General features: G+C 34.0%; 2 protein-coding genes across 3 annotated transcripts; one reads left to right on the top strand and one right to left on the bottom strand.

The window, feature by feature from the left end:
* The first annotated feature begins 3,984 nt into the window (after nucleotides 1-3,984).
* LOC110636576 (cellulose synthase-like protein E1) lies at nucleotides 3,985-8,384 on the top strand. 2 transcript variants are annotated; one of them, XM_058136659.1, is made up of 8 exons: nucleotides 3,985-4,320; nucleotides 5,210-5,528; nucleotides 5,677-5,817; nucleotides 5,915-6,046; nucleotides 6,616-6,741; nucleotides 6,834-7,058; nucleotides 7,139-7,486; nucleotides 7,571-8,384. In XM_058136659.1, exons 1-8 carry the CDS (start codon nucleotides 4,001-4,003, stop codon nucleotides 8,123-8,125), a joined length of 2,166 nt encoding a protein of 721 aa, XP_057992642.1. In that variant the 5' UTR covers nucleotides 3,985-4,000; the 3' UTR covers nucleotides 8,126-8,384. The 2 variants fall into 2 exon arrangements, with proteins under 2 accessions (XP_057992642.1, XP_057992641.1); XM_058136658.1 differs by having other exon boundaries at nucleotides 6,529-6,741.
* Nucleotides 8,385-11,488: 3,104 nt separating this feature from the next.
* LOC110636575 (probable adenylate kinase 7, mitochondrial) lies at nucleotides 11,489-13,565 on the bottom strand. The gene is made up of 4 exons (XM_058136699.1): nucleotides 13,075-13,565; nucleotides 12,755-12,895; nucleotides 12,432-12,593; nucleotides 11,489-11,893 (listed from the first exon to the last, which is right to left on the bottom strand). The coding sequence occupies exons 1-4, from the start codon at nucleotides 13,450-13,452 to the stop codon at nucleotides 11,741-11,743; spliced, it is 834 nt and encodes a 277-aa protein (XP_057992682.1). The 5' UTR covers nucleotides 13,453-13,565; the 3' UTR covers nucleotides 11,489-11,740.
* Between the last annotated feature and the right edge of the window lie 1,037 nt (nucleotides 13,566-14,602).

Here is a 14,602-nt window from a genome sequence, read left to right as displayed (position 1 = left end):
TGAATTGGCTATTCTTTCAGAAGGTATTATTGGCATCAAAGAAAAGAAAATTGCTCAAGAACATCAGTCAAGAATGGAACTCCACTCATCTGAATATAACCTTAAATAGCGAATTTTTAAGTTATTTTCCCTTTAATTTGACAATTGTGAGAAAAAAAATTTTAATTAATTAAAAAAATTTTATAATTAATTTCTCTTTAATTTTTTTTATCCTGTTCTCTCTATTTATACTCTTAACAATTTAAATTGAACAAATTAATATTAAAGATTATAAATTTTATACTAAAAATTAACTATTAAAAGTCCTAACGAAATTTTATATTACTTAAAATAAATATTAAACTCTGCCTAAGTAGTTTGCGCTTAGCCGGTCCCAAGCCCGGATAAAGGAGGAGGGTTGCGGTAGGTGACAAACAGCGTAAAAATTTCGTCACACCCTATGATATGGATTCAAATGATATAAACGTTGGGGCGTCCTCTACTAACGACGCGCTACATCAGAGCCCGGGTGTAGTGATAAATATGCAAGGGTGTAGGGCGTTCACCGAAAGCGACGCGTCATGGCGGCGCCTGGGTGTGGTGTTAAGTGAGCAAGGGTTCCCACATCATGGACGGGTGTGGGTAAAGAAGTTAGTCCATAGGACAGATAGTAGAACAAATAGTGGAACAGAACACAAGATAGACATAGAAAACAATAGAAGATATCATAGAAAGAGACCAATTAGGAAGGAGCAAGATAGGAGGAGGATCAGGGTTGGAACTTGGAATGTTGGATCACTTACAGGAAAATTAATGGAGCTTGTGGATACCTTGGAAAGGAGAAGGATGAATATTGCTTGCATTCAGGAGACTAAATGGGTAGGAGAGAAAAGTAAGGAAGTGGGTAATTCATGGTACAAACTGTGGTTTACCGGAAAGGAGAGATACAAGAACGGAGTATGTATAATCATAGACAGAACATTGAAAGACGCAGTAGTAGCTGTGAAAAGAGTAGGAGATAGAATTATACTAGTAAAGCTAGTACAAGAAGGAGAAACAATAAATATAGTTAGTGCTTATGCCCCACAAATAGGACTAGACAGTGAGAGTAAACAAAGGTTTTGGGAAGATATGGATGATTTAATGCAAAGCATACCGAATGAAGAAAATGTTTTCATTGGTGGAGATTTGAATGGACATGTAGGAAGTGATAGACAAGGTTATGAGAATGTTCATTTTGGTTTTGGTTTTGGCAGTCGAAATGAGGAGGGAAAAAACATCCTGGATTTTGCTATGGCATACGACCTAATACTAGCAAATACCTATTTTATAAAAAGAGAGTCACATTTAGTGACTTTTAAAAGTGGGCAACATAGAAGCCAAATCGACTTCCTCTTAACCAGGAAGACAAATAGAGCTCTATGCAAGGATTGCAAGGTCATTCCAGGAGAGGCTTTAACAAGTCAACATAGGTTGGTGGTCTTGGATGTCAAGTTTAGGAACAATTCAAGTAAGGTCAGAAGAAATAGTGTAGCTCGAACAAAGTGGTGGGAGTTCAAAGGAGTAAAGCAAGTGAAGCTCAAAAATGAGCTTCTCGAGTCCGAAGTATGGAAGCTAGATATGGAGGCCAATGATATGTGGATACAGATGGCATCCAAGATTAGAGAAGTAGCTAGAAAAGTACCTGGAGAGTCTAAAGGACATGGACCACCCTCAAAAGAGAGATGGTGGTGGAATGAGGAAGTACAAAAGGTAGTGAAGAGAAAAAGAGAATGGTATAAGAAATTACCTAAATGTGATAATAATGAGGCATATGAACAGTACAAGATAGCAAAGAAAGAGACAAAAAAGGCAGTTAGTAAAGGAAGAGCACAGGCCTTTGAAAAGTTATATGAGAAACTTGGAACTAAAGAATGGGAGAAAGATATTTATAGATTAGCAAGGAGTAGAGAAAGGAAATGTCAAGATCTCAATCAAGTTAGGTGCATTAAGGATAAAGAAGGAAAAGTGTTGGTGAAAGATGAGGACATTAAAGAAAGATGGAGAAATTATTTTAATGATCTCTTTAATAATAGTCAAAATGGTAATAGCGTGAATATAGATTATAGAATAATAGAAAAGAATGTAAATTATACTAGAAGGATTCGATCTTAGAAGTAAATGAAGCACTTAAGAGAATGAAAGTGGGTAAAGCCTGTGGACCCGATGAAATACCAATTGAAGTGTGGAAGTATTTAGGAGATATGGGAGTGGCATGGTTAACTAAATTATTTAATAAGATTCTAAACTCAAAGAAAATGTCTGATGAATGGAGGAAGAGTATTTTAGTACCTATTTTTAAAAATAAAGGAGACATACAGAGTTGCTCAAACTATAAGGGAATTAAACTCATGAGCCATACTATGAAGTTGTGGGAGAGAGTTGTGGAGCATCGACTACATCATGATACTTCTATCTCTCTCAATCAATTTGGTTTCATGCCCGGTCGTTCAACTATGGAAGCGATCTTTCTCATTAGAAGCTTGATAGAGAAATATAGAGATGTGAAGAAAGATCTACACATGGTTTTTATTGATTTGGAGAAGGCTTATGATAGTGTTCCAAGAGAGGTCTTATGGAATGTGTTAGAACAAAAGAGGGTATCTATTAGGTACATACAAGTATTGAAAGATATGTATGAAGGAGCAACTACTATTGTGCGCACAGTGGGAGGGGACACAAGAGATTTTCCGATCTCAATTGGATTACACCAAGGATCAGTCATAAGCCCTTACCTTTTTACATTAGTTTTAGATGAACTGACGAAACATATACAAGAGAGTATTCCTTGGTGCATGATGTTTGCGGATGATATTGTTCTGATAGATGAGACACGAGAAGGAGTCAATAGAAAGCTAGAACTTTGGAGAAGTACTCTAGAGTCAAAGGGTTTTAAGTTAAGTAGAACGAAGACAGAATACATGCATTGCAAGTTCAGTGAAGGCCAAACTGGTGATAGAGAAGGAGTTAGTTTGAATGGAGTGGTACTGTTACAAAGTAATCACTTTAAATATCTAGGCTCAATCCCTCAAGTAGATGGGGGATGTGAGGAGGATGTTAGTCATAGGATTAAAGCCGGATGGTTGAAGTGGAGACGTGCTATGGGAGTTTTATGTGATCGTAAGATTCCCAATAAATTGAAAGGAAAATTTTACCGTACAGCCATACGACCGACTATGTTATATGGTAGTGAGTGTTAGGCACTGAAAGAGTCGTATGCATCTAAGATAAGAGTTGCAGAGATGAGAATATTAAGGTATATGAGTGGCCATACTAGATTAGATAAAGTCCGTAATGAGAGTATTAGAGAAAAGGAAGGAGTGGTGCCAATTGAAGATAAGTTGAGAGAAGGGAGATTGAGGTGATTTGGTCATGTGAAGCGTAGACATACGGAGGCTCCAGTTAGACAAGTAGAGCACATTAGGTTAGATGATAGAAAGAAAAAAAGGGGTAGACCTAAATTGACTTGAAGAAGAGTAGTACAACATGACTTAGAAGTATTACATATTTCTGAGGATTTAACCCAAAATCGTTCAGAGTGGAAAAAGCGAATCCATATAGCCGACCTCAAATTTTTGAGATAAAGGCTTAGTTGAGTTGAGTTTAATTGAGTTAAAATAAATATTAAGAAATTTTTTACCATAAATTAAAGTGTACGGAAACTCATTACTTTTACCATAATAAAATTTTTTTCTCACTTATTTTATTTACGAGCGTAAACTTTACTATTAAACCGTAAAAATTCTATTTTATTATTATTACTTTACATCGTGTTTGTGTGATGATACTAGTAATCTTAATAATTACACTTCCATTTAATAATTGCCCATGATCATATTTTGTCCTTTTCCAATCTATAAGATGTATATTCTGTGACTATGATTCTTTTCTTTTCTTGTCCTTTTTTTTATAATTTTCTTTTGTTTTAAATTTTCTTTGCACAAATAAAGACAAGTAGTGAGAGCCCTGCTGAATCCATTATATGGACATGACGGTTGCTTTGGCTTCTCGACATGAGAGAAACAGAGAGATGGAAAGAGGGAAGTATATTCCATTGTTTGAAACAAAAGAAGCCAAGGGTAGAGTCTTTTACAGGCTCTTTGCTGTGACAGTGTTTCTTGGTATATGCTGCATATGGGCTTATAGAATTAGTAAGATGCCAAGAAAGGGAGAAGATGGAAGATGGGTTTGGATTGGGTTGCTAGGAGCTGAGTTATGGTTCAGTCTTTACTGGGTCATCACTCAAGCTGTCAGGTGGAAATCAGTCTTCCGGTGCACCTTCAAGGACAGGCTCTCTCAGAGGTACCCTGCTCATACTCCTACTTAAGAGCATGCATTAACCGTTCTGATATTTGGTTAGGAATGATAACTTTTGTCACGTAAATAGATGGGAACTTGGGAAATCAGACGATGCTACATCTGATTGGATCTTTCGAATTTCCATTTAGAGATTTTATATCTTAACTAAGAAAAATTTTAAGAAGGTAAGAAAAGATAAGAAGAAGTAAGGGTAAGAGGATCCATAAAAAAATATTGATGTTTAAGAAGCTGAAGATAAAACGAGGAAAGAGGAGAAAGTAGGGTAAATAAGGGGTGTAAAAATAAAAATAGTCCTATTTCTTACTTTTAAGAGGCAACTTTACTTATTCTCTATTAATTTATCTTTTTTCAAGTAGAGATACATAGCTCATTTACACTCCTTACTTTTATATTTCCTTCACTCTTATCCAAATTAACCCTAAAGAAAATGAGTACTAAGAGCACAAACTCCAAACTGATGCAAGATATCAACAAAGTTCTCAGCCTCACCCTCAACATTGATTGGAGACTCAACCAAAAGCTAGCTCAAGGAGGAGTACCTAGGATTTGGGCACATATCTCAACTGATGTGATATTAACACGTTCGTTGTTGATCAAGATAGTATAAGATAGAAAAATCGTTTATCCATACTGAATTTAAAACAATGGATTCTTGATTCAATCGATAATTTCTTTACTTTATTTTTATTTATCAAAATAGAAATATATCTCAACTAATGTGCTATTAACACTTTCGTGTATAATGAGACCCACATGTAATATAAGTGTGAGAGACGCATATTTATATCTTGAATATATGATAGATCGGGTCTAAGTAAATTTTGTAAATTTTGTTCGTAACGATATTTATGTTGAATTTATGTCCAAACAGGTACAAGAATGAGTTGCCTGAGGTAGATATATTTGTATGCACAGCAAATTTCAAGATAGAGCCACCAATAATGGTGGTTAATACAGTATTATCGGTAATGGCGTATGATTATTTACCAGAAAAACTTAGTGTGTATCTGTCGGACGATGGTGGATCAGACCTTACATTTTATGCTCTCTTAGAGGCCTCCAAGTTTGCAAAACATTGGATACCATATTGTAAGAAATTCAATGTGGAACCAAGGTCACCTGCTGCTTATTTTGCTTCCAAATCTAATCTGGATCATTCTCATCACAATGAGGTTTGGGTTGATATTAAGGTAATGATTTATTTTGCTTCTTTGGTTACTTTCATTCATAAACTACAACATTTACAAAAGAAATAATTCCTAAAATCTACAAAAAATTAAACAAACTTTCAAGATTGGCTATGATAAGTTGAAGTATGAATAAGCTACATCATTGCAGAAATTATATGAAGAAATGGAAGACCGAATTGAAATTGCAACCAAGCTAGGTCGAATCCCTGAAGAAGAACGCTTCAAACATAGAGGATTTTCACAGTGGGATTCATACTCTTCACAACTTGACCATGACACTATTCTTCAAGTAACCATTTTTTTTTTTTACTTACATAAGTTTCCCAATAAGTATTATTTTAGTCTCTGTATTTGATGTTTGTATTTCCACCATGTTAATTTTCCAGATCTTGATAGATGGGAAAGATCCAAATGCCAAAGATATTGATGGGTGTGCTTTGCCTGGTCTAGTATACCTTGCTAGAGAGAAGAGACCCCAACATCCACACCATTTCAAAGCTGGGGCTATGAATGCCTTGGTAATTAATTAAGTTTTATCCAACCACCCATATTTGTGTGTACACATTCAATGTTAGTGTTATTTTTGTGTGGCTTAAATTTTGGATATATTTTCATGGACCCGACCAAAAAGTTTCGCAATATGAGCCGATTGGGATAGAAAGTGAGGTTTGTGGTTATAGGGGAGGGCATAGTAAACACTTGGGTTAGGGTTTGAGAGTTATTGATTGTATCTTACTCTTTTCATCACAGTAAAACTTTATTTCTTATCTTGCCTGTGGATATAAACCTTACAATCAAACCATGTAAATCCCATGTTGTATTTATACTTTTTTCTTATATTGTGTGATTGTGATTGTGATTGTGATTATGTGCGTGCTTTAAATTTGCATGCCTACTATAATAGCTAGGTTTTGGTCATGTATGACACAAACGTTTGTCGTGGCTAGGTTGGTTCCAAGATCATTTATTTATTTATTTATTTTTTTGGTCTAATATGCAGATTAGAGTGTCATCAAAGATCAGCAATGGACCGATTATTCTCAATCTAGATTGTGATATGTACTCAAATAATTCATTATCTATCCAGGATGCACTCTGCTTCTTCATGGATAAAGAGAAAAGCCATGACATTGCTTTTGTGCAATATCCACAGCACTTTGGAAATCTTACGAAGAATGATATATATAGCAACTCATTACGAGTTGGTTTCAATGTAAGTGCATAGACACACATGTATGTTCCATTTTATCTGACATGTGAGTTTGATAATTCATTTTGCTTCTTTGTTAAATGTTGGCAATGAAGGTGGAATTCCATGGTTTGGATGGTTATGAAGGCCCTCTATACATTGGAACTGGCTGCTTTCATAGGAGAGATGCTCTCTGTGGAAGGAAATTCACTAAAGATTGCAAGTTTGAATGGAAGAAAGATGATGATCATAAGACACCAAAGAGTATACTGGAATTAGAAGAAGAAACAAAACCTCTTGCAAGCTATACTTACGAGGAAAACACTCAATGGGGAAAAGAGGTCTATCAGCTACTCCATTAATAATTTCTTATGAACATGATTCGAAATTCTATTGTAACTAAAAGAATGTTGGATTGCAGATGGGGCTAAGATACGGGTGTCCGGTCGAAGACGTTATTACTGGGTTGTCAATCCAATGCAGAGGATGGAAGTCAGTGTATTTCAATCCAGAAAGGAAGGCATTCATAGGTATTGCACCAACTACCTTGCCTCAGACACTGGTGCAGCAAAGGAGATGGGCTGAAGGTGATTTCCAGATTTTGTTCTGTAAGTATAGCCCTTTATGGTATGCCCATGGAAAGATTAGCCTTGGCCTACAATTTGGGTATTGCTTATATTGTCTCTGGGCTCCAATCAGCTTGCCAGTATTATATTACGCTATCATCCCTTCTTTTTATCTCCTTAAAGGCATATCGTTGTTCCCACAGGTATGTAGTTCTCTTAATTTGATTTTCTCTCTTCTATCAATTTTATTACAAGCCTTTAATCAAATATTATTTTGTTTTTTTCAGGTCTCAAGCCCATGGTTCCTACCTTTTGCTTATGTAATATCTACTCAATATATTTATAACCTAGCTGAATTCCTGTGGTCTGGGGGCACAATACTTGGCTGGTGGTATGAACAGCGAATGTGGTTATATAAAAGAACAAGCTCCTACTTCTTTGCCTTCATTGACACCATTTTAAAGATGGTAGGATTCACTGATTCAACATTTGTAGTCACTGCAAAATTTATCGATGAAGATGTGTTGAAAAGGTATGAGAAAGAGATAATGGAATTTGGAGATTCCTCTCCAATGCTCACCATCTTAGCAACACTTGCAATGCTCAACCTGTTCTGCTTTGTTGGAGTTGTGAATAAGGTGATCATGAATGGCAGTATTTTTAGGCTTTGCAAGACTATGCCTTTGCAAACTCTTCTTTGTAGTGCTTTGGTTCTTATTAACTTGCCTTTGTATCAAGGCCTTTTCCTAAGGAATGATAAGGGCAAGTTACCAAGTTCTCTAGCTCTCAAATCATTTGTTGTAGCTCTTCTTGCTTGTACTAGCTTCACTCTTCTCTGTTGATTCTTCCTTTTGGCTATTTACGTGTACATGTATCCAATCCTTTTAACCTCGCTTGTAAGCTTAGCAAAACATAGCCACTCCTAAGCCCAGGACATACATTTATCCAGGCCTTTTAGCTTTGTCCGTAAGTTTGGAATTAAGACTTTGTTGTTGTATATATGTATCCGAGCCTTTTTTGAAGACTGTACATTTACTGAGATATGTATGTTTTCTATTTTCTACTTCTGGAGATAGTAAATATAAGTTGGGCTTCTGTAAATATATCCATAGTAACTAATTCTAACCATCATTAATTATTTAATTTATATTTATATCAATGTTTACAAGGTAAAGACCTTAAGGCTAAAAATTAACATCTACACGTTATTTAATTTATATTGAACTAGAAAATCACTTGTGCATTGCGTGAATATTAAAAATATAAAAAATCTTAAATTTTAAGAACATACATTATAAATATGGTGTATTTTATAGTTATTTGATTTAAAATAAAGTAAATATTACTTTGTTACAAAAAAATAAAATATTTTAATAAAATTTTATAATTTATCTACTTTAATTTTTGTAAAATAATTTTTTTATAAAATAGTTAATTATAAAAAATTTATTAACTTAACCGAAAAAATAAAATTTCTTCACATAAAAGAATATATATAATTTTTTTTAATAATATTAAAAATATTATAAATAAAATTAAGTAAGATATATTTATTTAGTATTTCATATTTAATATATATTATATTAATTAAAATTTAAGATGTTGTAAAAAATATAATAATTTAAGATATTGAAAAAAAAATTTCATAATTAATTACTTTATGAAAAATAGTATATTTTACAAAAATTTAATAAGATAAATTTCAAAATTTTATTAAATTATTTACTTTATTATAAATTAATTAACCATAGAATACACCAATAAATATTTGTAAAAATTTTCATTATTATCTCTACAAACAATTTTGTTTTTATTATTTTTCAAGATACGATGATGGAGATTTATAATAATTTTAATTTGTATAGGCTCTTTTTTTTGTTTTTTAATTAAAAGTCCTGCAGCTTGAGATATCCTCCAAGCTTTCTTATTCCTGTTCTGGATTCTGATTCGAGCTGATCAACAAAGTTCAGTTAAGAAAAAGAAAAAGAAAAGATAATTTAGATGAAAAGATTAATATGTCCAAAATGAAATCACGTAAACTTATTTATTTTAAATTGAAAATAGAGAGAGTAATATACAAATTTTGATAAATCTAAGAACTATCTTGTAATTTTTCTGAAATTTGTCATAATAATAATAATAATAATAATAATAATAATAAAACTCAACTCAACTAAGCCTTTATCCCAAAAATTTAGGGTCGGCTATATAGATTCGCAACGAATTTTGAGTTAAATCCTCAGACATTTGTAATGTTTCTAGGCCATGTTGTACTACTCTCCTCAAAGTCAATTTAGGTCTATCCTTTTTTTTTCTTTCTATCCTCTAACCTAATGTGCTCTGCTTGTCTAACTTGAACCTCCGTATGTCTACGCTTCACATGACCAAACCACCTCAATCTCCCTTTTCTCAACTTATCCTCAATTGGCACCGCTCCTACCTTTTCTCTAATACTCTCATTACGAAATTTATCTAGTCTAGTATGGCCACTCATCTGCCTTAACATTCTCATCTCTGTAACTCTTATCTTAGACGCATACAACTCCTTTGGTGCCCAACACTCACTATCATATAATATAGCCGGTCGTATGGTTGTACCGTAAAATTTTCCTTTCAACTTATTGGGAATCTTGCGATCACATAAAACTCCCGTTGCACGTCTTCACTTTAACCATTCGATTTTAATCCTATGACTAACATCCTCCTCACATCCCTCATCTACTTGAAGGACTGAGCCGAGATATTTAAAGTAATTACTTTGGGACAGTACTACTCCATCCAAACTAACTCCTTCCCTATCACCAGTTTGGCCTTCACTGAACTTGTAGTGCATGTATTCTGTTTTCGTTCTACTTAACTTAAAGCCCTTTGACTTTAGAGTACTTCTCCAAAGCTCTAGCTTTCTATTAGAAAGCTCGCGTCTCATCTATCAGAACAATATCATCCGCAAACATCATGCACCAAGGAATACTCTCTTGTATATGTTTCGCCAATTCATCTAAAATTAATGTAAAAAGGTAAGGGCTTATAGCTGATCCTTGGTGTAATCCAATTGAGATCGGAAAAACTCGTGTCTCTTCCCATTATGCGCACAATAGTAGTTGCTCCTTCATACATATCTTTCAACACTTGTATGTACCTAATAGATACATTTTTTTGTTCTAACACACTCCATAAGATATTTCTTAGAACACTATCATAAGCCAAATTTATTGAAAGAGATAGAAGTATCATAACGTAGTCGATGTTCCACAACTATCTCCCACAACTTCATAATATGACTCATGAGTTTAATTCCCCTATAGTTCGAGCAACTCTGTACGTCTCCCTTATTTTTAAAAATAGGTACTAAAATACCCATCCTCCATTCATCAGACATTTTCTTTAAGTTTATAATCTTATTAAATAATTTAGTTAACCATGTCACTCTTATATCTCCCAAACACTTCCACACTTCAATTGGTATTCCATCGGGTCCACAGGCTTTACCCACTTTCATTCTTTTAAGTGTTTCCTTTACTTCTAAAGATCTAATCCTTCTAATATAATTCATATTCTTTTATATCGTTCTATAGTCTATATTCACGCTATTACTATTTTAACTATTATTAAACAGATCATTAAAATAATTTCTTCATCTTTCTTTAATGTCATCATCTTTCACCAACACTTTTCCTTCTTTATCCTTAATTCACCTAACTTGATTGAGATTTTGACATTTTCTCTCTTATACTTGCTAATCTATAAATATCTTTCTCCCCTTCTTTAGTTCCAAATTTCTCATATAACTTTTCAAAAGCCTGTGCTCTTACTTGACTAATTGTCTTTTTTGCGTCTTTCTTTACTATCTTGTACTATTCATATGCCTCATTATTATCTTGTACTGTTTATTATTATAATAATAATAATAATAATAATAATATTGTAAAATACATTTTAATTAATTACATTGGTAAAAAAAAAAAATTTCAACTCTTACTTTTTGGCCCCTTTGTCTTGTGTTTATTTTATTTCGCAAATACTTATTCGTAATAAATTCGGACACGCCACCACATATTAAGAAGAAAATAATTGAAAAAAAAACTAAAATAGACAAAAATAAATCTAGATTCAGCTTTTATTTTCTTCAAATAATCTAAAAAAAATTCTTCAATTCAATTTTTTTTTTCAGAAATGCAAAAATATAAGCCATAAAGCAAAAAACAGAAACAAATAGAGAAATTGATAGTAAAACAGTATTACATGCCAGTGTTCTTTGCTTTTTTATCTCTCACCAAAATTACCTTACAAGCATACAGCCTCAAAATTGCACTATCTAGTAGCCTAAAATTCGAAAAACAACTCAGAATCAGCTTGGAAAATAGACATAAATCAGTGTGCTTATGTTGTAAATATTTACTAACACACCTGCAAGCGAATAGAACTAAGGCAGACACCAATTTAAATGGTAAAACAACTCAAGCAGCCAGTTTCTGTGAAGAATTAACAGCACCCAAATGCTTGAGCTGTAATGCGGCCAACAAGCCTTGCCAGGTTTCTCCAGGTGCACCTGCTACTTGAAAGTCCACCAGTTTTTTTTGTTTCCTGTAGTAATCTTCCAATGCCTTGCCCTGAAGAGAAGCAAATAATCTCATAAGCAAAATTTCAAATTTCATACACCCTTTTGCATTAAATATTAACTAGTGAGATTCAATTTTTATCACAAAAGACATTAGATATGATGCAATCATTATTCAAACACAGGGATGGAGGGAGAAATGAGGAAGAAGCTGAATTGGCTATTCTTTTAAATGGCATATTTCTTCTTGACTACAATCCCATTCCAAGAAAAATATATATCAACGAACTGAGGGACACGGACATCGCAGACAAGCATTTGAAAGTTGACACCCACGAAGTCATGAGTTCGATTAGGAAAATCTATGATGAATATAAAATACAAGATCTTTAAAATCTGTAACAAAACATCATGATAATGCAGTTATCCATTAAAGGTGAAAATTACAACAATACAAAGAAGGATGCTATAGTTGACAAAATTAACATGCATTTCTGCAATAAGAATACTAAGAACAATTTGATAATAACATATCAATCGTGATAATTCAGGTTTGAAATTATATAAAACAAGATAATATTTTTTATTACCTGTTCTGCATATATACGGAACTTTTCCTTCAAGACACTTCCAGCATCAGTAACAGAGGACATTGAGTTTCCTACAGTAAGAAAATCCCTCTTCACCAAGTTTTCTTCAGCACATTTAAAATTCACAACTAGATCAATTTCAGCAATTTGATCAAGAATTTCCTGAAAAACAAAATCAAAGAATATTAATAATGTAAAGAGAACTACAGTATAATTCAATTACTGGGCTTTACAACAGTTCTAATTGTAACGATCACAATATGCACTTTTCAACAAGAGGCACAAGAAATACAAATGCATTAATAGAAAACAATGAGACATACAGCTTGAATCCTTGTTCGAGGAATGCCATCCAAAATGAAGCCAGTTTCGCCTCTGCAGTAACCTTCTTCAAGCCTCTTGGACAACAACCCAAAAATTACTTCCTCTGGTACTAGCTTTCCTTCATTCACCGCACTTGCAATCTAAATTTGGGCAAGTAAAAAAAATTTCAATAAGACAGCTCAACATCATTTTATATTAATGTGCCTAAATTTAAATTTATATAGAACCATAAGCATCGATTCAACACCCATTTCAAATATTCAAGTTCTTACTAATTAAATAACATCAAATTCATAACAAAAGAACCCAAATGAAGCACCTGTATGTAGAGAGAAGAGCTAGGGTTATACGCTTGGCGAAGGAGGGTACCCATGGAAATGTGAGGAACTTGTAGAAGCTTCGAAAGCTTTTCAGCGTACACGTGCTTTTGAGCTGCCGGGTCCCCTATCAACACCCATTGCACTCCTCTTCCCCAGTCCGACGCCGCTGCCGAGTCTAGCCTTGGCTCCGGAAGCCGCGAATCCCGGAGCAGATTTCTGCTTCCTTCTGCCCCCGAATAGTACTGGTTGTCGAATTCGTAATCGTAGTCGTATTGAACCGCAGCAGCCGATCCGTAGGCACGAGAGGTAGCAAGATATCCAAGGCCGCGGAGTGCTGGCGTGGCTGTGGCTACTCCAACTCGGCTCAGCCCGGCCATGGCGGCGGCGACAAATAGAAGAGAATCGCTTAGGAATGGAAAGAGGGTTCTATAGAGTATAGAGAGGCAAAAGTGAGGAGCATGATCCGTAAATGCCACTGTTAAGCCTTAAAATTACGCTAATGCCACTGCGTTCCAATGGCGCCAAGTGCCTGGTCCTGGGCGGCTTTAAAAGAGTCTGATTGGCTGTCACATCCGTTAGAAGCGTGTTAATTTGTACTACAGCGACCGATATCGTAGACCTTGTTTCATATGATTACCGCTCTTTGACAAATCAAAACAGGGAAAGCCACCTTTTAACGTGGGACTCGTGGCGTCCACGAGAAACGGGCGTTGTTGTGTTAGAAACAAGTAACGTGGATTTCAGATTTCGGGTCAAAGCCTTTTTAATTTCTCGACCATATACGCCACATAGCCCAAACGCTTAAAATCTGCTTAATATTGAGCCACGTAGCTAATCAGATCTGCAGACGGCCGTTGTAAAGTAAGCGCGTGCTGCACATCATGGTTGTCCAATTAAAGAACGCCACATTGACAGTGCCTTGGATTATGGACTCGTTATCACCAGAATCTTATGATGGCCCAAATGCAATCGCTTCTGGACCACAAAAACCAACAAAGAATGAAGACTTTTTTTTCTTTTTTTTTCAAATGATAATTGCAATTCATTTAAAGGGCTAGAGTATATTAGAGTAGAAAATAAAAAAAAAAAATAAATTTAAATTGATTTGAAAGAGAATAATATAATATAAATATATTATATATTTTTAAAAATTTAATATAAAATTATTTAGAGTGTAAAAAAAAAATCTACAAAATCGATCTTAAATTCTTAAAATAAATATTTAATTTAATTGAGTTGTATAATTGCAATTCATTCAAGAAAGGCTTAAAACCCATTGTACTGAGACTCTGAAACAGAGCACAATACAGACAGGCCTAGAGACCAATCACAAATAAAATGCCATGGTCTAGAGAACCTAGCTGAATATGCCATGGACTCTACTATTCTTGCTAATTGAGTTTAGATTATGGCACCGTTGAATGATATTAATTATTTTAATAGTTATTAATTATTTTAGTAAGTATAAATTATTTTATTAATTATTAGTTATTAGATATTAATTATTAGTAATTAATTATTTATATA

Source organism: Hevea brasiliensis, chromosome 15, assembly GCF_030052815.1.
Source record: "Hevea brasiliensis isolate MT/VB/25A 57/8 chromosome 15, ASM3005281v1, whole genome shotgun sequence".
Lineage (NCBI taxonomy): Eukaryota > Viridiplantae > Streptophyta > Magnoliopsida > Malpighiales > Euphorbiaceae > Hevea > Hevea brasiliensis.
Note: the sequence above shows the minus strand (reverse complement) of the source record. Positions and strands in the feature narration are given on the sequence as shown.

What these genes read in the sequence shown, in the direction of transcription:
- LOC110636576 (XM_058136658.1), top strand. Translation starts at nt 4,001, where the DNA reads ATGGACATGACGGTTGCTTTGGCTTCTCGACATGAGAGAAACAGAGAG. An exon ending in AGGTTTGGGTTGATATTAAG is followed by an intron (nt 5,529 to 5,676) that starts GTAATGATTTAT and finishes ACATCATTGCAG; the next exon opens with AAATTATATGAAGAAATGGA. An exon ending in ACCATGACACTATTCTTCAA is followed by an intron (nt 5,818 to 5,914) that starts GTAACCATTTTT and finishes TTAATTTTCCAG; the next exon opens with ATCTTGATAGATGGGAAAGA.
- LOC110636575 (XM_058136699.1), bottom strand. Translation starts at nt 13,452, where the DNA reads ATGGCCGGGCTGAGCCGAGTTGGAGTAGCCACAGCCACGCCAGCACTC. An exon ending in CTCGAACAAGGATTCAAGCT is followed by an intron (nt 12,594 to 12,754) that starts GTATGTCTCATT and finishes TTTGTTTTTCAG; the next exon opens with GAAATTCTTGATCAAATTGC. An exon ending in TCCGTATATATGCAGAACAG is followed by an intron (nt 11,894 to 12,431) that starts GTAATAAAAAAT and finishes GCTTCTCTTCAG; the next exon opens with GGCAAGGCATTGGAAGATTA.